Below are 22,441 nucleotides of genomic sequence, written 5' to 3'. Positions count from 1 at the left end.
CGTACCTTTCCTTACACACCCAGGTACACCCATTCCACTCACAGCCTTGGTCACACACCTGACCACCGAACACCTTGGCACACATTCGTTGGTCGCACACCTCACCAAAACACCTCTTCGCGCCCCCTCCTCGGTCACCTCCTCTGTGACAATCACAGGTGTGCTCTCATTCGCACACCCAACCACGTGCCTCACCACCAACTCCAGCGTGCATTCCCACTCGCGCTCTACCATTCCAGGTGTGCATCCTTCCATCCCAGGTGTACATCCTCGCTCACCTGTCACAACTAACTCACGCTCCATGTCACTCTCACTACTTTCACCTCCATTCCTGACAGCGCACTCACCCTTACTCTTGACAGCGCACTCTTTCCTCATGTACCTGTCCATCACACACCTTTCTCGCGCACACTCTCCCGTTACACCCTCTGTAACACTCACCACAGGTGTGCATTCTTCCTTGCCTTTGACAGCGCACTCTTTCCTCATGTACCTGTCCATCACACACCTTTCTCGCGCACACTCCCCCGTTACACCCTCTGTAACACTCACCACAGGTGGACACTCTTCCTTACTTCTGACAGCGCACACTTTCCTCATGCACCTGTCCGTCACACACCTTTCTCGCGCACACTTGCGCACACTCTCCCGTCACACCCTCTGTAACACTCACCACCCCGCGCTTCCATGTGCTCCCTCGCACACACGCTACGACCGACTCACTCTCGCCAGCACCCTCACTCCTTGGCACACACTTTTTCCTCACACACCCCAGAGTCGGACTTTCTCGCACACCTCCTCTTTCGCACACCAGACCTGTCGCACACTTCACCAACGGCCTCTCACGAACACCCGGGTCTATCTCGACCCCCAAGCTTTTTAAATCCCCTGGCGCATCATACGCACGACCATATTGGTCACCACTTACACCGGGTCCTCTTCCTCTTCGCTTCTCCTCCATCACCTGCGAATCCCTCATCCGGTTAATGAGCACATCATCACGATCCAAACACAGACTTTGGACCAATTCTTTTATCTCCTCTTTTATCTCTTTGTTATCCCCTCTCCGTCGCTTCTTAATTTCGCTCACCCCTTCTTCCACTTCTTCTAATTTGTGCCTCACCTCTTTTATTCCCCGGTACGTCTCCTCAAGCTCATCCTCTAAGGCTACCTTGACCGTTTCCAGGTGCGTCCTCACCTGCCGGTCCTTCGTCTCCATTACCTCTATCACCTCGTCCAGCCTCGTTGTCAGTCCCTCACGTACCATCTGACATTCCCTCTTTGTCGCTATCAAGTCGTTTTTTATGTCGTTTTGTGTCGCTTTTAACCCTCCTAATACCGCAGTGTTCCTTTGAACCTGCTCCGTTAGTCCTTTTTGTCCCTCCGTCAGCTGTTCCACCTCCTGCGTCAGGTCCTCTATGCCCCCTTGTAACTTTACAGTCCCCTTTCTCACCTCCTTCTCCATGTGCTCCTTACAGTGCCTCACCTCCTCGCGCACTCCTCCGACCTCCTCACTCACTCCTCTTCTGATCTCCTCTCCCATCACTTGCATCTCCTGCCCAGATGCCACCCTCATCTGCTCCATTTCCTCCCTGTGAGCATCCAGTTTGGTTTCTACCCCCATTCTGACCCCCTCTATCTGCTGCTCCATTTGTTTAACTTCCCTTTCCGCTTGGTCCCTCATGTCCCTCAATTTGCCTTCCATACTGTTTTCTAACCCCTCTAACCCATTTTTCACTCCCTCTATCTGATTCTCCTGGGCAGCCATTCTATTTTCTACCCCCATTAACCCATTTTTCACTTCTTTTATCCCGTTGTCTAACCCCTCAAAATTATTGTCTATCTTCCCAAATTTCTTGTCTAACTCCTCAAAATTATTGTCTAACCCCTCACTGGTACCCCTCGCTTCGTCCCTCATTACCCCCATTTGCTCACTCTGAGCCCTCGCTTCGTCCCTCATTACCCCCAATTGCTCACTCTGAGCATCCATCCGGTTCCCCATTACCCCCATTTGGTTTTCCAATCGCTCACTATTCTTTTCCATAAGGGCCGTCATTTGTATAAAAAAAAGTTCCAATCTTCCCAGCGGCGCTACTTCGGTCGCGGGCACGGTGACCAGCGAGGCGCCATTTTGCGCGCCCGCTTCTTCGTGCGTGACGGCGCTATTTTGCGAACCTGCCGCCCTCACTGCTTCGCTCTCCTCCTGTCCCTCATTTTGGTCCTGGATCGACCCTACCTCACTCTCCTTTACCGGACCCCAGCTGTCTTGATCCGCCATAGCGCGACTTGCAAAATTCGAGTTTCGTAAAACAAATCCAATTTTTTTTTTTCGTTATAATTTCGTCGAGCGCAGTACGCGCTCCGAATCGATTTTCCCTCCCAAAATTTGGGCCTAATAAATTTAGTCCCGGGTTCGAATTCCACTCCTCGACACCAATTGTTACAGACACGACTTTGATGTTAAGGTGGGCCGAGCGGAATGGCCGTCGTGTCCGCACAAATTACCCGACTATACTCGACGTTGACGAAGTCGCGCTACGCTGGCTCAATAAGAAAAAGAAGACACCCGGCTGGGTTATAATGACACAATACGACACCAGGGGTTCAGATCTCAAGACCTCCGGAGGAGGTTATATTAAGGCGGAAGGTTAGATTACAACTACAAGAGGGACAGCATAGAAAGACAGGCACTTAGACACACTCTTATATTAACCCTAGACAGACGACAGATAAACGGGACAACGCTGACTCACACGGGGTTTGATTGATGGCTAGGAAAGGCAGATAGCGATGGCTCAAGGTGCACTCTTGGCTCAAAGCAGGGTACACGGTTCGGTCCAGAGATGCGGGGAGGTCTCGTCGCAGCGCTCAGAGGTGACGTTCTTTCTCAGGCCTCTCCAAACTCAGGCGCATCTGTTTCAGCGCTCGCAGGTCCGTCTTTCTCCAGCTGGGGGCGAATCTGACGTCACATCCGGCGCGTGGCCGCGTATATCCGGCGGGGAGTGACACGCCCTCGGCTCGTTAGCTCCGCCTCGTGGAATCGGCACGTTGCTTCTCATTGGGTGCGTGCGGGGGGGGTTACTGGCTCCGCCCCCGACGAGGAGCTGACAGCCAGCCCCTTCGGGGTAACCCCGTGGAGCGCATGGTCTGGAGCTAATCGAGCCGGTGTGAGGACGCATCCTCCCCCGCTCCGCCGCCATCCCCTCTGTTGTTGTTGTAATTGTTGTTGTAGTTGTTGTTATTGTTGTTGTTTGGGGAAGAAGATGGGAGGAGGTATGGGAAAGGTCCTAAACTCACTACTGATGCCATATAATCACATTCTGGTGCAACGAAGAGTCATAATTAATGGAAACGAGGCCTTAACTGACATAGATTAAGAATAACTAGGAAGATGTCCGAAAGTTGGCTACGTGTGGTGCGGTGGACCTGGGCACGACATTTAATGGGGGAATAAGGGGCAGGTCGGCTCTACTGATTGTTATTTACATGCAATGGGACTAGGGAATGGGGGATTGGGGAAAGTTGGGGAGTATTGGAGAAAATAGGGGAATATTTACAAGCGGATATGGAGTACGAGCAGTACGAGCAGGGCGTCTCATTTGCATTGAATAAATAATCGTTAGATTAAATAAGACGCGGACGTAGCTTCAGGACGTTGATCTTTAATTGTCGACAAGCTTTCGACCAACAAAGGTCTTCTTCTGAGTCGGCCCCAAGTTCAACGGAATCCGCCTGTGGCCTGTGTATATAGTCCCAAGTCCGCCTGTGTATGTATATATATATATATATATATATATATATATATATATATATATATATATATATATATATATATATATATATATATATATATACACATATATACATATATACAATTATACATATATACATATATACACACACACACATATATTTTCAGTACAGATATAGATAGTAGGACTGTTTATTAGTACAAGCTATTATTTGAATGTGGTAACATGCGATCTTCAACCTCCACATGATTGTAAACCTCATGATTGACAAGCATGAAATTATAGCCTACACGAGGAAACCTAAGCAAACTTTATCCACCTGATTGCTGAAATGCTTATTGCACCAACACCACCATCTCTTATCTTCCCCCGTCCAAAACCTTGATCTTTTCTACCATCGTTAATACACCCCAAATCCACCTCTTTCAATCTCCAACTTCATTCCTGAAATTCCGAGTAGTGTCAATTTGTTTTATACCATGTACCCCTGCCCTCCCCCTCCTCCCCTCTCCCTTCCACAGATCTCCCGATGTCCCTGTTCTCTACTGTTGTGCTCAAGTGTGCTTCCCTCTCTCTCCCCATCTTGTCTCCCCCTCCCTTTATTGTTTTATGTGTCTGTTTATGTTTTTTGTGTTTAATGTGCTAGCTCTTACACGAGCTTCGATCTTGTATACAAAAAAAATAAAAAAAATAAACCTGCTATACATGTGGGGGCAGGCTACAACACATGGTCAAGCCCCCAAGCTGGTACGCTGTTACGTGAGGTTTGACGGTCCCCGCTCCATTGGGCAGTAATCGGATCATTTATGCTCGGAACTTGTCTTATAAAGGCCGGTTGAAATGTGGGATCCACTCACACTCATCCTGACCAGCAGGAAGTGTTAAGTGGAGATGATTAACAAGGCCTTATGACAGAGCCAAGTGCTTTGGTGGACCATTTTCAAACAAAGTCATAACAGTGATATTTCTGTGGTTGTTTAAAGTATGTTGAGAGAGAGGAAGACAAATGATGAATTGCGAAAGATGATGGGAATAGAGCCTGTGATTGATGCTGTGAAGAGGAACAGGTTGAGATGGTTTGGTCATGTGTTGAGGAAGGATGAAAGTGACTGGTTGAGAAGAGTGATGGAAATGAATGTAGAAGGAAGTAGAAGACGGGGAAGACCGAGAAAGACTTGGCTAAAGATGGTGGAAGAAGAAATGCGGGCAAGGGGGTTAACAAGGAGAGATGCAGAAAATAGGGCAAAATGGAGAAGATTGTCATGGGGACCACAATGCTAACCCCCGCTCTAGCAGGGAAAATGGCCTTTAAAATGCATGTTGTTGTTGTGTTGTTGTTTAAAGTATGATCACGGTCATCGCCCATCCAATGATAGCGTCAAATATACCAAGGGTTGATAATGTACAATTGTTTACGACTTTTCACAGGAATCTCTGCTTTCCAAGGACAAGGGCTTGACTTGTTTGACTTGGTAAGAATTTTTTTTTTTACTCCACAAATACTTGCCATCACATGCATGCATGCATCTTCTCTTTTTATTACGGTCATTTGTTAATTCTTGAAAGACGTTGAGCAAACTCTTGTTCGCAGTGTCCAGAAATGCTCCATTCCGTTGCTGCTACAAGGAAAAGATGTTCTAATCCAATCGCAGACAGGATCAGGTATAGTAAATAATAATGAGACACGGGGGTTCTCCGGTGAATTCCACCAAGTAGCAGGAACGATGTTTGTATCAAGAATCAATCCATTGGATAATTTGACCAAGTAAAGATGAACCACAGACCTGTGCTGGTATTTTTTTTGGTTGGAATGTACCAAAAAGAGCTAATGATTCTTTGTCTTGATGCAGGGAAAACGTTGGCATATGCTCTGCCTCTGGTCCATGCCCTGCAAGCCGTGCAACCGGAAATCAAGGTGTCGGTCTACTTCCAAACGATGCAATTTCCTTGTTCGGGCCTAAAGAAGAATTGGTTCCATGTTTTAACTGCCTCAGAAATAGTTGAATATTTTATTGTGGAATTGTTGCCCCATGCGCACGAAGTGAAAAGCGGGGTTAAGCAATTGGTTCACTTTGCGTATCTGGCTGTCTGTACAAACATCAGTCTGTGATTGAGAAATGACCTGATTTCAATTTAATTTTACATTTTGAACACTGCAGAACATTAATCGGAACACGAGCGTGCAGTTTAGCGTTTTGGGACGTCATACAGCACACAAACAACAAACAACAACAGGCATTTTAAGGCCATTTTCCCTGCTAGACACAAACAACAGGCACAGACTGAATGAGAATGAATGAATGATCGTTTTAAGGCCATTTTCCCCGCTAGAGCGGGGGTTAGCCTTGCGGGCCCCATGACAATCATGGTTCCCTGTTTGAGGCAATGTTTTTATGGCCGGATGCCCTTCCTGACGCCAACCCTTGGTCACGCTCTTACGATGCGCAGGGATACGGTGTACCTATTCTAAACGGGGTACACACCGGGATCATTCATCCCAGCAAGTTGGTACTCAATTTGCCGACCTCGGAAGGATGACAGGCTGAGTCAACCCCCCTGGCGTTAATTCAGCGATCGACCGGGATTCGAACCCAGGATCCTAGGATCCCAAGCCGGCACCCTAACCGCTAAGCCAACAGGCACAGACTAATATTAAATAAGGTGGTGTAATAGAGGCCACGATGCTGTACCAACAGTGGTAAACTTCTGAATTTTTTTTTTTCTATGACTTGTAAAATCTTTATTTTATTTCAATATAATTATAGTTGAACACAAATTACCTCCCTTCAGTTTAGCCGTACTTGGAGAAAGTATTAAGCATTTTTACGCCATCTCGACCAATCAAATTTGGTGCTTGTTCTCTCAGCATTGGAGAATATCGAGATTGAGACAAAATGGCGGCTCGGAAATATATATTGTGCTCGGAAATGCAATAATTGAGAGTTTAAACACTATTCATGTTATTTTCTCTCATGACTGCATGAGATAAGGAGTTCTATGAATTCTCTGGTTTATTTTTATGCCCCCGCCGTTGAAGTCACCGGACGCGTTATGTTTTTAGGTTGTCAGTGATAGGTTTTCGTTACCGTGAGAACTGAAGAACGGCTGAATTGATCCAAGTCAAAGTTGGTACAAGTATGTATAATGACGCAAAGATGAACTGATTAGATCATGTGGTCAAGAGATCAAAGCTCAGAGGTCCCATTAGGTAAACTTGTGAACCATTGAAATTCTGTTACCAAGCTAACTTGTGAACCATTGATGGGATTTTGACCAAACTTGGTACAAGTAAATACTATTATACAAAGATGAACCGATTAGATTTTGGCGTCAAAGGTTAGAGGTCATGTCAGGTAAAAATGTGATGCTTGAACAGCTGAAGGGTTTAAAATCAAACTTGGTACAAGTATGTATAATGTGGATGGAGGCATATCGGTCGACGTCGCGATTTCTTAGAGTGCCGTATTTTATTAAACTGTCGATATTACTATTTTAAAACTATGAATCTTTTTTTCCTTTTTCGATACGTTCCCGACCCCCTCCACCCCCCCCCCCACACCCCCCCCCCATCCATTGTGGTTATCGTTGTTTTTGAATTTTGTGTAAAATGAGCATTTCTATTCCATTGTGCTGCTTGTTGATTTGGAAACATCGAGGAGAGTGGATTGATCATTTCTAAACGCCTTTTTTGCATTTTACGCAGAGAAGCGATGGGCCGTATGCACTCATAATTGTACCAACACGGGAGGTGAGTTTGTGTTTGATTACTCTGCCTTTCATGCTGGTTCTGCCTCGTTACATGTTTGTTTCACTCATTCCCTCCACTAAGCATTCACACCACCTAAAGGTGGTTTTTTATTCCCTCCACTAAGCTGGCCAATCTCTTTCTTTCTTGTTCTGCTTTTATCTTCCCGACAGCTTGCGCTTCAGACCTACGAGGTTGTCAGGTGGCTCACAAAGGTACGTTGATTATTATTATTTTATTATTATTTTATATAATCCTGGTGGCGTCTGGTCAAATCTGTTTCTGGTGTTTGTTCCCCCTCCATCCCCTCCCTTACCTCAAACGGCTACACAGCTGACTCCGCACGTGAAAAAGCTGAATGCCTCAACTCTGTGTTTGCCTCTAAATCTTATGTCCCAAACCCATCCCTCTCTGTACCCACCATACCCAGTCGTACCCAGCTGCTCCTGGACTCCGTGTCCTTTCCTCCTGACAAGGTGGAAAAGTTTCTGTCAACCCTCGACTCTGATTCTGCAACTGGACCTGACGGCATCAGCCCACGGGTCCTAAAATCCTGTTCTTCCGCTCTTTCACTCCCTCTCTCTGTTCACTTCACCCTCTCTTTTGCTCAAGGTCAACTGCCATCTGCTTGGAAATCAGCCAACATCACCGCTTTGCACAAAAAAGGTGCAAAAACAGATCCTAGCAACTACAGACCAATCAGCCTTCTCCCAATTATCAGCAAAGTCATGGAATCCATCATTGCTTCGGATATGAAATCTTTCCTCTTCTCCAATGGCTTGATCTCTGATCATCAATTTGGTTTCAGACCAGGTCACTCTACTCTGGACATGCTGCTTCTGCTGTCTCAACAATGGATGGAGGTCCTCAATGCCAAACAGGAAATTAGAGCTGTCTCCCTCGACATATCACGTGCCTTCGATACGGTCTGGCACCCCGCTCTGCTCACCAAACTCTCCTCCTTTGGTATCCATGGAAATCTCCACGCATGGCTGACGGACTTCCTCTCTAGTCGTCGTCAACGTGTGGCCCTGAATGGGGTTCTCTCATCTCCTCTTCCTGTTCAGGCTGGAGTTCCCCAAGGCAGTGTTCTGGGCCCTGTGCTTTTTCTGGTCTTCATCAATGATCTCTCTGACTCTCTTGAAAATCCTCTGTATCTCTTTGCTGATGACTCCACTCTCTGCCGCTCCATTCCTCATCCCTCAGATCGGCAGTCTGCAGCCTTCTCACTCTCTGCAGACCTGGACAAAATCACAGACTGGGCAAACAAGTGGAACATATCTTTCAATCCTGACAAATCTCACACTCTTACGATGTCTCTCCGAAAAGACTGACTGGACAACCCTCCCATCTACTTTCTGAATAATCCTCTCCAAGAAGTTCTGTCACTCAAGCTTTTGGGTCTCACTATCTGCCATGATCTTTCCTGGGAAAACCACATTTCCAAGCTGGCCTCCAAAGCCAGTCGCCGACTGGGCATCCTCCGTCGTGCGAAGTCCTTCCTTGGCACACCTGAGCTCCTCACCACATACAAGGCTTTCATCCGCAGCTCAATGGAGTACTGCTCTCCCCTCTGGGCTGGTGCTCCTGCCTCACACCTAGCTCGTCTTCACGCTGTTGAAACCAAAGCGTTCAGAATCATTGGAATCTCCCGCGATGACGCTATCTCCGAGGGCCTTTCACTTAATCACCGCAGGCAGGTTGGTGGTCTTTCCGTCTTCTACCGACTCCTCTCCGGCCTTGCTCCCCCAGCTCTCTCTGGGCTCTGTCCCCCAAATATTCCTGCAGGTCGCACAAGATCTGCCTGCAACCCTCGTATGGTTAAACTGCCAAAATCAAGACTCTCTGCTCACCTTCACTCCGTCATTCCTCTTTTCTCCCGCCTCTGGAACAAACTCCCTCACTCTCTTCAATCCCACTCCTCCCTCCAGGTCTTTAAAACGACTGTTCACCACCATCTCTTATCTTCCCCAATCCAAAACCTTGATCTTTTCTACCCCCGCTAATTTCACCCTAAATCCACTTTTTTGAGGTGACTTTTGACTTCTTTCCTGGAAGTCCTTGGTGTCCTTCCGTTTTATACCTATCCTGCCTCCCCCCAGACCCTCTCCCTCCAAAAACATCTCCCGATGTCCCTGCTCTCAAAAGTTGTGTTTGTGTGCTTCCTCCTCTTCTCTCCCCATCTTGTCGACCGCTCCTCTTTTTATATACTTTGTTTGCTTGTTTGTTTGATTTGTTTGTTTGATAAATGTTAGCTCTTTCACGAGCCTCGACTCTGTACACAAAAAAATACAACAACAAAAAAAAAACACTTGCTCCTTTTTGACAATGTTGGGTTGTTGTGCCAGTGACTGAATTATCTCCATCACCAAAGCTGGACAGAAGTTACGTTTTCACTCGTTTGTCTGTTGTCTGTCGGACATTATAAAGCTCGCAGTGTTCCTGAGGTTACCTGAAGTGAAGTCTCATAGATCAGTCGGCTGTGTCGCCACATCAGCGAGGAGGTGCTTAGGTTTGAGTCCCGGGTTGAGTCCGGATTTGTCACACTCGTCCCATCCAGGAATTAATTCCAGTTTATTAAATATGCTTTAACACCGTAAAACACAAATCGCCTTTTTGGCACTTTCAAAACCTACCTTTAGCAGTACCTGTTGGATTCTGCATTCTGACAAATATAGTGGCGCATAGCGTTGCCTGGTTACCATAACTTCTGTCATGCAATGTTCATGAACAAAACAAATGTTGATCGTGCTTGGAAACGCCAAGCGAGAGTTTAAAAGACTCTTCCCATGTCTTTGTTTCTCTCAAGTTGTTGTTTTGTTATTGTTTCAAGACTGCATGAGATAATAATGTTTTATGAACTCTAGTTTTATTCGTTAACTGCCCGCAGGGTACTATAGGTTTGCTCTCTCTGTCTGTCCGTCCCACTTGTTATTTGTACTTCTGTTATTCAAATAACAGTTTTTGTTATTTGTTCATACTAGGGCATTGCCCGTACTATATCTATATCTAAAATTATATCCCCCCCCTCTATTTACATGAAATAGTTTGGTCCAAAGCGAACGGCTTCCGGAGTTTGGTAAAGCAATCGCCATCGCGTGCACAAACGCGCAGGAAAGCGAATGAATCGCAAATTCGTTTTTATTAGTTTTAAAACTTTATTAAAACATAGTTTAACGGCAACATAGTTTTCCAACGTGAAATAAATGAATACGCTGTCAAATGTGCCATCCGAGGCAGAGTGTGTCCGCCACGTTCGGCACACGCGATCGTTCGCTGCTCTCTGATTGGTTGAATCGTTTTTTGGACATAGCTCGGTAAGTAATTGTCCGATTAATATGAAACCTTGAAAAGGCACATCCTCGGGTCCCCAGCAATATACCTGGCAAGTTAAAAGTATATCGGACCCGTGGTTGTCGAGAAACAGCGGTCACAGACAAACGTACACAGAGATTACTGGAATTATAGATAGATAAGAGAGTTATTACTCCCGCCAGGCAGTAACGCATTCAATCGTGTCCGTGTGTGTGCGTATGTGTGTTCATGTGTTCGTGAACAAGATATCTGGAAAAGTTCTGAACGGATTCGGATGAAAGTTGGTGGGATGATTGCCCTTGGGATAAGGAAGAATTGATTAGTTGTTGGTGAAGCTCAGGATATTATTCTGAGAAATTTTTAGAATTTTTTTTGGGAATTTTGGGGGAATTTTTTTTTTCTGTTTTACTGCATTAAAGCTTTTATTCTTATTCTTAAATGATGTTTTTCTCCTCTAATTCCGAGATATATCAAAATAAATTCTCTGCCAGTTAGGGCTTACTTTCTTTTTCATTTATTGTTTTGGGGAGAGGGGATGTTAAACAAAACGTATTATTCCAACTTGACCCACGGCGGGAGTATGCGCTCTACTGAGTGGCGTTCTAGTTTGTACTCTGTTATTTGAAATGGGATTCAGATATTCAAGACTTCTTTCCATACCCTTTAACGTATTAAACTGAAACTTGGTACATGGCCTTATTATGATACGTTACAGAACAAGTTTGAGTTTCGGGGTGTTTCACAAATTTTTCATGGAGTTGTACCCTTAATGGGACTGGTCGGGGACATGTATTGCAAAGCAATTCTCCCTCTTGTTTGGATTTGCAATGAGGGAAGACTCATGCAGGAGCCTATACATGTATTGCATGCAGGACAAGGACTTTACATCCATCCATGTTGTCTCATTGTTGTAAGACTATAGGATCCAACAATTGAATTTGTTTGATAAGAAGAAGTACAAAGCCTGGGGCGCCAAATTTTCTTGTCTTCAGGATAGAGGCAGGAATTTATTTCTTCAGTGTAAGCGATAACTTGCATACTCTTCACGAAAGATTCCATGGGACCTTTAACATCCACCAACGACCAGTGCTGGAAGATTGATCCTCCAGCTTAACGCCCTTCCAAAATGTTTATTTATTTATTTTCATATTGGGGTTCAGATATTTTCAAATCTCATCTTCAAATAAGTCGATTGTTTTTGAGATATTGTAGATTGATAAATATATAGACAGATTGACAAAGCAGAGTTTGATTTCCCCAAAAAGAAGTCTCGAGACCAACTTTATCTTCACCTTCAAGTTAATAGAAGACTGGATTTATTTTTTCTTGGAACTTGACTGTTGCTCTCATGGACTTTATCTTTTAACCTGTTTCTTCTATTTAAAAACATGCTCCCTCTCCCACACCCCGCTGTCCACAACCTTCCTACTCAACTTGCAGCCCTTCATACGATTGGTTCCTGGTATTCTCATGGGTGGGGAGAAGAAAAGTTCTGAAAAAGCAAGGTTTGTAAACGATATGAGCACATTCTTTCATTATTCATTCAATAATTTCAGGGCTCGCAATGAAGCTTGCACACACATCACATGGAGGTCATAAACGTAAGTAGATATCGGATTACCTTTACATGAATTACTAGGACAGTAGTCGACGATGGACAAACCCGTACGATATCTGAACCTGGATTACTAACATTGTGAGCTGGATGGAAATTCTAACAGGCCAATCCGTTTGCTGGATGCGTATGAGAGAGACACCACAAAGGTTGTGAAATGGTAATGTTGCTAAATACTGCTTCGTGGAACCCTTTTTGGCCTCCCCCCTCCTCCTCGATCCATTTTACCCTTCTTTTGTTATTTAAACCTGTAAAGCATGGAAATAAGACGAAAATATTATGTTTGAGGCAATGCACAAAAACTTCCAGCATAGAATAGGATGGATGAACGGGCAATCATAAAGAAATTGGTTGCCATGGTAGCAAGCAATGTCTCCGTAGGATTCGAAAAGGCATCAACATTTTGGTGTCGACGCCTGGCCGGTTGGTGGACCACTTAACAAGCACTGCCTGCCTGGAACTTTCTCGCGTGCTTTGGTTGATCCTGGATGAGGCAGACAGGTCGGTGATTGTACGGATCTGGGAAGGGGGAAAACCTTTACGATGACATGTTACCTCAATAGCTTGTTCGATTATAGCGTTACCACTTTTGCTTATCCGTTCTTCACAGGCTGCTGGATCTGGGGTTTGAGAAGTACGTCACCACCATTTTAAACAGAGTGAACCAGCAGAGCCCGAACCACCAGTCTGTTTTGCTTTCGGCCACACTAACTCAAGGTGAGGCTGTTTTTATTTATATTTTGGCCTTTTGACACCATCTTGGTGGCGTAATGGTTAGAGCATCTTCTCCGAGTCTGGGAGGTCAGTGGACCCGGCGGTTTGCACCCAACCTTGACTGAATCGTACCAAAGACTTTTTAAAAAATGGTACTTGCTGCTTCTTTTTTATTTATTTTTTTCTTGACGCTCTGCATTTTAAAAGGACTAGGGCATGCCCGTACTATATCTATATCTAAAATTATATCCCCCCCCTCTATTTACATGAAATGGTTTGGTCCAAAGCGAACGGCTTGCGAGTGGTGACAATCCCCCCCCTCTATTTACATGCAATGGTTTGGTCCAAAGCGAACGGCTTCCGGAGTTTGGTAAAGAAATCGCCATCGCGTGCACAAACGCGCAGGAAAGCGAATGAATCGCAAATTCGTTTTTATTAGTTGTAAAACATAGTTTAACGCCAACATAGTTTGCAAACGTGAAATAAATGAATACGCTCTCAAATGTGCCATCCGAGGCAGAGTGTGCCCGCCACGTTCGGCACACGCGATCGTTCGCTGCTCTCTGATTGGTTGAATCGTTTTTTGGACATAGCTCGGTAAGTAATTGTCCGATTAATATGAAACCTTGAAAAGGCACATCCTCGGGTCCCCAGCAATATACCTGGCAAGTTAAAAGTATATCGGACCCGTGGTTGTCGAGAAACAGCGGTCACAGACAAACGTACAAACGTACAAACGTACAGACAGAGATTACTGGAATTATAGATAGATGGAGCACAGTCAAACAACCATAGGTTAGCAATCGTAGCACAGGTTTTGATCTTGTCAATCTTCACAGGTGTATCACAACTGGCCAGCATCAGTCTGAATTCTCCAGTCACCATCGACATTTCTCAGAGGCGAGATGGAGATGACGAGAAATGTCCTGGGTCAGCTGGAAAGCAGAAAGCAAAAGGTGACGAGGACAATGGGCAGTTTGCGGTGCCTGAAGGACTTTCTCAGAACGTATTGGTTGTACCCAGCAAGTTGCGTCTTGTTGCCCTCGCATCTTTCTTTATATCTTGCTTCAAGGTATGGTCACCTCTTCCCATTTTCCGCACATCTCTTCTCTTCACTTTTCACCCTGACTTATTTCCCTCCCTACTCCCTCTTCCCCAGTCAGTTCATACATTTCATCCTCATTTCCGGTATTCCGAATCCTCCCACCTTTTCTCATTTGTCTTCATTCCTGTTTCTTGAGGATCTCTCCTCAATCCCATTTCCATCCCATTATTTTCACTCTTATTGATGGCAATTCAGTCGCCTCTTCCATTCAGCATCTCTTATCCTGATGCACCATTGATTCTCTGTCAGAAAGGTGAAACGAAGATCATTGTGTTCTTCTCAGCGTGCGATTCGGTGGAATTCCATCACTGTCTGTTTAGCAACATCTTCGGTGATGCTGAGCTCTTGGATCTTAATCCGAGGCTGAGCTTTAGTTCTGATCTCTCTTGGCTGAAGCTGCATGGATACATGGCACAGAAGGTATGATTGGTAAACACCATGGGCCTGTGCAATGGCCCTTGCGAGACATTAATGTAAGAATTGAAAGCTTATGGTGAGAATGTTGCAATGCATGGTGGGTAAGGTGGTAATATGAATGTTGTCGATTCCAAGATGCATCTTTTGATTGTTATGAGGTAAAATGAACTCCTTGTGGTGAACAGGAACGAAGGGAAGTTTTTCAAACCTTCACACAAGCAACAGCTGGCATTTTGCTCTGCACGGTCAGTTCCGGAATCAACGCAATGCAATAATAAATCTTCTTGTCTAAAAGGAGGAAACCATCAAATAATGCTGTTGTTGTCTAATACCGCTGTCACTAATAGTAACGCTGTCACCAATTAGTGAGCACGGTTGGGATGAAGGAAACCGGTTGCTTTGATATTGATCTTGGTTTGAAACAGAATCCTGTATATGTAGTACTGTGGTATCAAACGACAACGTGCCGTTCCATTCACACACCTCATACCTGCATCCCAACTACCTCCAGGATGTGGCAGCAAGAGGGCTCGATCTCCCCTGTGTTAACTGGATTTTGCAAGTAAGTATGGGGAGGAGGGTTTGGTGATCATTCTGCTTGGAATATTAAAACACGATATGCAAGCACACAGATTTTGACTCCAAAACAAAAATAATTGCCATACATTTTGGTGTACAAGTCGAGTTGGCTAATTTCCCCATTTTTCTTTCCTCCATTCATAGATAAGTCGACTTTTTGGATAAATTGGAATATAAATAGTTTTTCAATATTTAAATTGCCATATGTGTGAAAATTACATGCCCAGACCAGGAATCGAACCCAGGTCCTCTGGAAAACCGTACTACCAGTGCTCTGCCATCTAAGCTAGCTGGGCGACCCTGATTGAGCATGCAATTTCCCCAAACATATGATTGCCGCTCTCTTTCTGTCAATGCTTCCGGGGCACTCGGTGCCAACCATCGGGGCACCAATAGCCTGAACACGAGAGGGTCTTCCTCCAATGGGGGGACAAATCCATGTCCTCTTTGATAAACACCACTGGGGGCGTAGTGAAGCAATTACATTAATAAACAGAATTGTAAATGATTGAATTGATATATGTGGGAATATTACATGCCCAGACCAGGAATCGAACCCAGGTCCTCTGGCAGAGTACTGGTATGGTTCACCAGAGACATGGGTTTGATTCCTGGTCTGGGCGTATAATTTTCCCACATATATCAATTTGATTCCTTTCGTGTGTTTTTAATTGACAATTACAGTAATTTCAGAAAAATCACACTCTGCAATTCATTGTCTGAAAGCATATCTTACTATAATTCACCAAATGTCCGTCCGTCCGTTCGAAGGTACCGCAAAAACGGCTCAACCGATCACAACGATATTTTGGGTGGGTATTCCTGGGACTCCTGGGAGTAAAATAGGCTGTATTGTTTTTCCAAGTTTTCCAATTTTCCAGTTTTTTCAAACACGATGGAATAATATTTACCGATATGAACAATGATGTGGCTTTTGTTGAAATTCTACAAATACTGTTTATTCTACGTACCAGGAGAGAGTAGATCGACTCCTGACGAACTCTTCCTATATAAATGTGTGGCTCCGAAGTAACATGGCAGCGTGTGCAAAGCGACTGAGAAACAGGTGTAGCGGCCGCTTCCGTGTTACAGATTCGGAGCGCACTCTTCACACATAAACGTGCGACTGAGAAAGACGTGTAGCGGCCGCTTCCGTTTTGCAGAATTCAATCTTTTTTCAAAATGGGTACCATGTACTGTTTAGATTTTGATGATTTGCGTGTGATATGATTCAACAGATGTTTATATGAATCGTTTAAAATAAAAAAGCCTTCAATTTCTGATATTTTGCCTTTTCATTTGGGCCTCCCAATTGAAGCCCCGCCCATAGGGCGGGAACCGTTGCTCGTATAGATAAGTCGATTCTGAATACAAGTTGAGGCCGACTTTCGGCGGGAAAAAATACGGGACTCATTGTTTTGAGTGTTGGAACCAAACCGTTTTTGCTATTTAAATAAATTGATTTCAGGATTACATTTAACAGACATTTGCATATTGACCGCAAATGGTTCTACCTTTGACTCCTGCCATGGCAGTATGACCCTCCAATCTCAGCTGCGGTCTACGTCCACCGTGCAGGCCGAACTGCTCGGGCAGGCAGTGGGGGTGGCTGTGTCCTATTCCTGACACCAGCAGAGGTCGGCATGCTGGATGAACTTTCTTCCCACGGCATCAGGTGACTAGTTTGCCACTGATGGCAGCCAATCGTTGTTAGGATAAGGGAAAAAAAAAGAAAGACATCAGGGTAAAATATCCACCAATATCATCTTCTTTTGACCTATTTTTCCAGCCTCGAGGAGCTCAAAGTTGAGGAAGTCTTGGAGTCGCTGCTACAGAAAGAAGACTTTTTCCGTGGAAGGGTGCGAGCTTTGCCTTTTTTCCTTTATTTTTTTGTGTGCATGTTGTGTTTGTATCAGAAGTGATTAGGTTCAGTTGTTTTCCTCAAGACACCATTGGTATTTAGCTGTCGTGTGTTAAGATTATTATTATGTGAGTAGGCCTGTTGTTGTTGGATGTATTGTGTAGGGGTAGGAAGGCAGGTCGTGTGCATAGACGTGCTTGACAGTTTGTCCAGTGCGCGGTTTTTGTTAGGTTGGAGCATGTTAGATGAAGCCATTTGTGGCAGTGGTTGCGTTGTATGAAGGTGTACCTTCTTATTGTAGATTTGTTGCATTTAAGGCATATGCAGGTGGGCCCAAAGTTCTGCTTTATGCCTTGAGCTAATGAGAAGCAGAGGAATGGAAACCCCTGCTCTGGCATAAAAGAAAAGGAAGTTAAAAAGTGCAATAGGTTGTTTTGGTTGTAGTGGTAGGTGGTGGAGGTGAGGAGTGCCATTCACAGCCAGCCGAAGGGCTGTAGTCCGAACACTATGGAAGTTGGAGGTTTTGCAGCGTTTGGGTCGTCCTCAGCGGGCGTTCCGCGTCCACTGCTGGTTTCAGGAAGAACACCTCTCCTCTGGTCTCAGCCTTGATCTCCTTCGTCTTTCTCTAACTATTCACCATTTCCCCCCCCCCCCCCCCCCCCTCAGAAACATGTTGTGACGTGGGACGTCACACGGAAAAGGGCGACGGACTTGCAAGTGCAGTTTGAATCGTTCACTGCCTCAAAGCCAGCACATTTGCAACAGGCCAGGAAAGGTGAGGCCAAAGGGAGAATGTAATGGTGTAAATGAGTATAGAATGAAAGGTTTTTGGAGCAAGTGGGGTAGAAACGAACCGAAGACGGTGAAGACAGTTTATAACTGGTACATGTGGTGCAGCCTTTCAGTCCTACATTCGGGCCTACGCCACATTCCCGACGTCTCTCCGCCACGCCTTCAACCTGAGATCCCTTCATCTGGGTCATGTTGCAAAGAGCTTCACTCTCCGGGAGGCACCAGGGGCTGTTGCGTGCAAGACCGATGTGAAGTACAAGGACAGGTAGTCTTTGGTTTTCGATTTATTATCTTTATTTTTCTCCTTCCATGGCTCTTAATTTCCCTGTTTAAGTTAATTTTACACCAGAGCTTAGTTTTGATCAACAACCTGCATTTTAAAGGCCATTTTCCCTACTAGAGCGGGGGTTAGCCTTGTGGTCCCCATGACAATCTTCTCCATTTTGCCCTATTTTCTGCATCTCTCCTTGTTAACCCCCTTGCCCGCATTTCTTCTTCCACCATCTTTAGCCAAGTCTTTCTCGGTCTTCCCCGTCCTCTACTTCCTTCTACATTCATTTCCATCACTCTTCTCAACCAGTCACTTTCATCCTTCCTCAACACGTGACCAAACCATCTCAACCTGTTCCTCTTCACAGCATCAATCACAGGCTCTATTCCCATCATCTTTCGCAATTCATCATTTGTCTTCCTCTCTCTCAACGATACTCCGCACATCCGTCCAACAGTTCCCGAAACTTCTTCCATGCACATCTCACTTTAGCAACCGTTGCCGAGTCTGACCCACCTTCTCCATTCAGCATGTCTCTGAGATAGCAAAATGTTTTCACACCTTCCAGCTTCACGCCGTCTCCAAGATCCAACTCAACATTTCCTCCATCTGCAGCTCCCTCTGTGCACACCTTACATTTGAATGTAGCTGCCACACTCGTTAATGACCCTCTCAGACCACTACATTTTTGCTGAACCCACTCAGCGCACATTGTACATTGAATGGAGTTCACTCCGACACCCTTCCTGCACACAGCACAGGGCCACTTCCCAGTTCTTTCCACCTCACCACATGCTTTACCACTTGCCATCACCTTCATGTTTCCTATATTCACCTTCAGACCTTTTCTCTCCATACTTTCCTTCCACTTGTTCATCTTTTCCTTCAGTGCATCCATACTTTCCGCAATCAACACCAGATCATCTGCATACAACAACTCCCACGGTAAACCCTCCTTTACGGTCTGAGCCAGCACCTCCATCACAGCGACAAATAGTAGTGGACTTAGTACCGACCCCTGATGCACTCCCACCTTCACCTCAAACTCACCACTGTTCCCGTCCTTCGTCCTTACAGCTGTGCGCGCTCTTTGTACATTGCCATCACTACTCTGATCAACCATTCTTCCACTCCTAACTTCCTCAATGCCCATGTCAATACTTTGCGTGGAACCCGATCGAATGCTTTCTCCAGATCAACAAAACCAAGAAACAACTTCTTCCTCTTCTCCATGTACTTCTCCTGCAACTGCCTCACAATGAAAAGCGCGTCTGTCGTTCCTCTTCCTGGCATAAATCCAAACTGCATTTCGTCGATCTTCACTTTCTTCCTTATCCTCCTTTCCAACACCCTTTCCAATACCTTCATTCCATGCTCCAATAACTTTATCGCTCGGTACGAGCCACACTCCAGAGGGTCACCTTTCCCCTTGTATAGAGGGACGAGGGTACTCAGTTCCCAACCACTGGAATGCGGCCTTCTTTCACCACCAGATTATAGATCTCTGTCATTCTCTTCACACCCCAACTTCCTGCTGCCTTCAACATATCTCCAACTCCCGTCGGCCCTCCCGCTTTTCTACCCTTCATTGCTTTTATCGCTTCCTCAACTTCCTTCTCAGTTATCTTCTCTGCCGGTCCTAAAACTGGGTTACTCTCTATGTTGCCATCCCCTTCATTCTCTGTATTCAACAGCATTTCCATATATCTTTTCCATCTTCCTTTAATTCCATCTGGGTCGACAACGATTTGTCCCACTTCATCCTTCAAGCAACTCACCCCCATCACATCACACCTCTCTTTTGCTATCTGCTTTGCAATCCTGAATACCGCTTTCTGACCCTCTTCCAAATCCAAGTGTTCTCCGAACATTTTCCCACATGCCTGCTGCGCCTTTGCTACCTCTTTCTTTGCAGCCTTCCTGGCTGCCTATAACTTTCATGCTCTGCTGTTTCTGCTCCGGGAACCTTCGCCTTCTGCCACCCCTTCCTCTTCTCGTCAATCCTCTTTCCAACTTCATCATCCCACCACCATGTTTCCGAGTGCCTCGGTGGTCCTTTTGTCCATCCACATACCTCACCAACGGCTCCCAACAGACTATCTTTCATTGACATCCAACCACTTTCAAGCTCAACCACATCATCCTCGACCCTACTCAGCCTCTCTTTTAATGCCTCCCTTACTGTCACCTCTTTCAACCTCCACACCTTCATTCTCGGTTGGTACTTCACCCGCCGAGCTCTCCTCGCACCTTTCACCCTTATGTCGCAGACAACCAAGTGGTGCTGTGAAACAGCCTCTTCCCCCAGGATCACCTTTGTGTCCCGGAGGTGCCCCCTATCTCGCCTACGCACCATCAGGTAGTCGACGGTTGTCGTCGACCCACCTGACGTGTATGTAACAAGTTAGTTAGTTAGTTTTGATCATCCTATAATATCTACATGCTCCGCCACATGCTAGCCCAGCATTCCCGGAATTGCTCGGGCCCTGGCGTATTGCGCAGCCTGTCATCTTGACCTTTATTGATTTGCTGTCGGCTGCAATAGATCGAAACCTCGATGTATGCAAGATATCCCTACTTCATTAATCACTTTTGAAACCACGAGTTGAAATCCTCTTTTGTCTCTGACAGAAGGCCTGTTCACATGCTTTGAACATCGTTGTTTATATTGATCTGTTAACATTTGAAAGTTCCTTTCATTTTAACATAAGGTGTGGAGCTTTTATTCGTTTATGCTTTCCCTTCGACCTTGAGCTCATATTCTCTTCTTTCACTCTCACATTTCCTTCCAGGGTTGTTAAACAGCCAAAGAGACTCAAACACAAGATGGACCCTCGAAGCCTCATGTTATCCGAGTATGAGAGTGGCCTTTGAGGTGACAAGCTGTAAATGTGCTTGATCTGCGGTGAAATCGAAAAGTACATTTCAACTCGTGTTCAGAGGTCACTGCCTGGTTCACGGTGTGCACTTCATGATTATTCTGCGCTGTTGTACCAAAAGAGCAAAAAATGTGGCCTAGAAAGCACCGAGAGCCCTTTTTGCTTACCGTAATGATATCGTGGTTGTATCAACATCGTATTACATGTAACACCCATTTGGGCAAGAATCCCAGCAGATTCTCTATTGTTCGTCACGTTTATATATGCTTGCGTGCAGGACTGGTCTAATTTGTTGCTTAGCAACGCTGTAAACCAACACGGCGGATTGAATTTGGCACAGAATTGCAATTGAAAATAAAGACCCCGGCCGGCGTCATTTTAACAAAAGAGTTGAAGAAAACGAGACAGTTTGATGTTCCGCTACGCCAAGATCGTACTGCAGCAATTGTCATATCGACATGACGTCATGATGCATCCATGATACTGCACACCCTTGGTGATGACGCCACACGGACGAAGGCTATGTACGTACATGGGAATACGTGAGGCACTGTGTGCGTACGTCATCGTAAGCGCTCGCGATGATGTAACGGTCAGGTGTCACGGTCCTCCAGGAGATTGGTCGCCATGAATCTCCCAGCAGGTCATGTGGACGCTTGCCTCAAACATCGTGTACCTCAGTCCATTCTTGTGTAACAATTAGGCAGACCTGTCCCAAGAATCGGCTGTTGGTTCGTTATGGTATTTTGGGAAAGGATTGAGGCTGCCGTTTTAATCGTTACCCTTTTAACTTGAAAGTGTTGAGATTTTTTTTTATTGTCGAATAATTTACAATTGTATATTGGAAAAAATATATTGTACAGTGTGCATTTTTTTTTCAAGCAATTTTACAGTGAGCAATGCGAATCATGGTGAAAAATACCAACTTTGCACAATAAAGTGAAATGTATGGTTCATTTGATGTAATTCATAAAGGTCATTGTTTAATACATAAACAATCATTGAGGTACTCAAGATTATCAGGTATCCCCTCTTCCCCCTCCCCCCATCCCTCCTCTTCCCCCTCCCATCCTCTCCTCCCCTCCTCACCCCACCCCTCCCGCCTCTTCCCACCCCTCCCTCCTCTTCCCACCCCTCCCTCCTCTTCCCACCCCTCCCTCCTCTTCTGCCCCCTCCCTTTCCTCTTCCCCCCTCCCTCCTCTTCCCCCTCCCCTCCTCTTCCCCCTCCCCCCATCCCTCTTCCCCCCCTCCTCTTCCCACTCCTCCCTCCTCTTCCCCCCTCCCTCCTCTTCCCCCCTCCCTCCCTCCTCTTCCCCCCTCCCTCCCTCCCTCCTCTTCCCCCCCCTCCCTCCCTCCTCTTCCCCCCCCTCCCTCCCTCCTCTTCCCCCCCCTCCCT

General features: G+C 45.7%; 1 protein-coding gene across 2 annotated transcripts in view; it reads left to right on the top strand.

Annotated features, from left to right (window-relative positions):
- LOC137439073 (ATP-dependent DNA helicase DDX31) overlaps positions 1-22,001 on the top strand; it is a 50,285-nt gene extending 28,284 nt beyond the window's left edge. For both annotated transcript variants that reach the window (XM_078767741.1, XM_068134749.2), the window contains exons 4-20: positions 5,181-5,224; positions 5,344-5,414; positions 5,603-5,667; positions 7,456-7,500; positions 7,671-7,712; positions 12,253-12,317; positions 12,809-12,928; positions 13,038-13,144; positions 13,981-14,213; positions 14,496-14,666; positions 14,849-14,908; positions 15,175-15,225; positions 16,778-16,917; positions 17,032-17,101; positions 17,770-17,878; positions 18,001-18,160; positions 20,959-22,001. In XM_078767741.1, the coding sequence (XP_078623867.1) occupies positions 5,181-5,224; positions 5,344-5,414; positions 5,603-5,667; positions 7,456-7,500; positions 7,671-7,712; positions 12,253-12,317; positions 12,809-12,928; positions 13,038-13,144; positions 13,981-14,213; positions 14,496-14,666; positions 14,849-14,908; positions 15,175-15,225; positions 16,778-16,917; positions 17,032-17,101; positions 17,770-17,878; positions 18,001-18,160; positions 20,959-21,040 (1,635 nt within the window). In that variant the 3' untranslated portion in view covers positions 21,041-22,001. The remainder of the gene's footprint in view (positions 1-5,180; positions 5,225-5,343; positions 5,415-5,602; positions 5,668-7,455; positions 7,501-7,670; positions 7,713-12,252; positions 12,318-12,808; positions 12,929-13,037; positions 13,145-13,980; positions 14,214-14,495; positions 14,667-14,848; positions 14,909-15,174; positions 15,226-16,777; positions 16,918-17,031; positions 17,102-17,769; positions 17,879-18,000; positions 18,161-20,958) is intronic.
- Positions 22,002-22,441: the final 440 nt, after the last annotated feature.

The sequence above is a fragment of the Myxine glutinosa genome, chromosome 13, assembly GCF_964187855.1.
Source record: "Myxine glutinosa chromosome 13, kmMyxGlut1.1, whole genome shotgun sequence".
Classification (NCBI taxonomy): domain Eukaryota; kingdom Metazoa; phylum Chordata; class Myxini; order Myxiniformes; family Myxinidae; genus Myxine; species Myxine glutinosa.
This window is presented reverse-complemented; position numbering and strand designations above follow the sequence as displayed.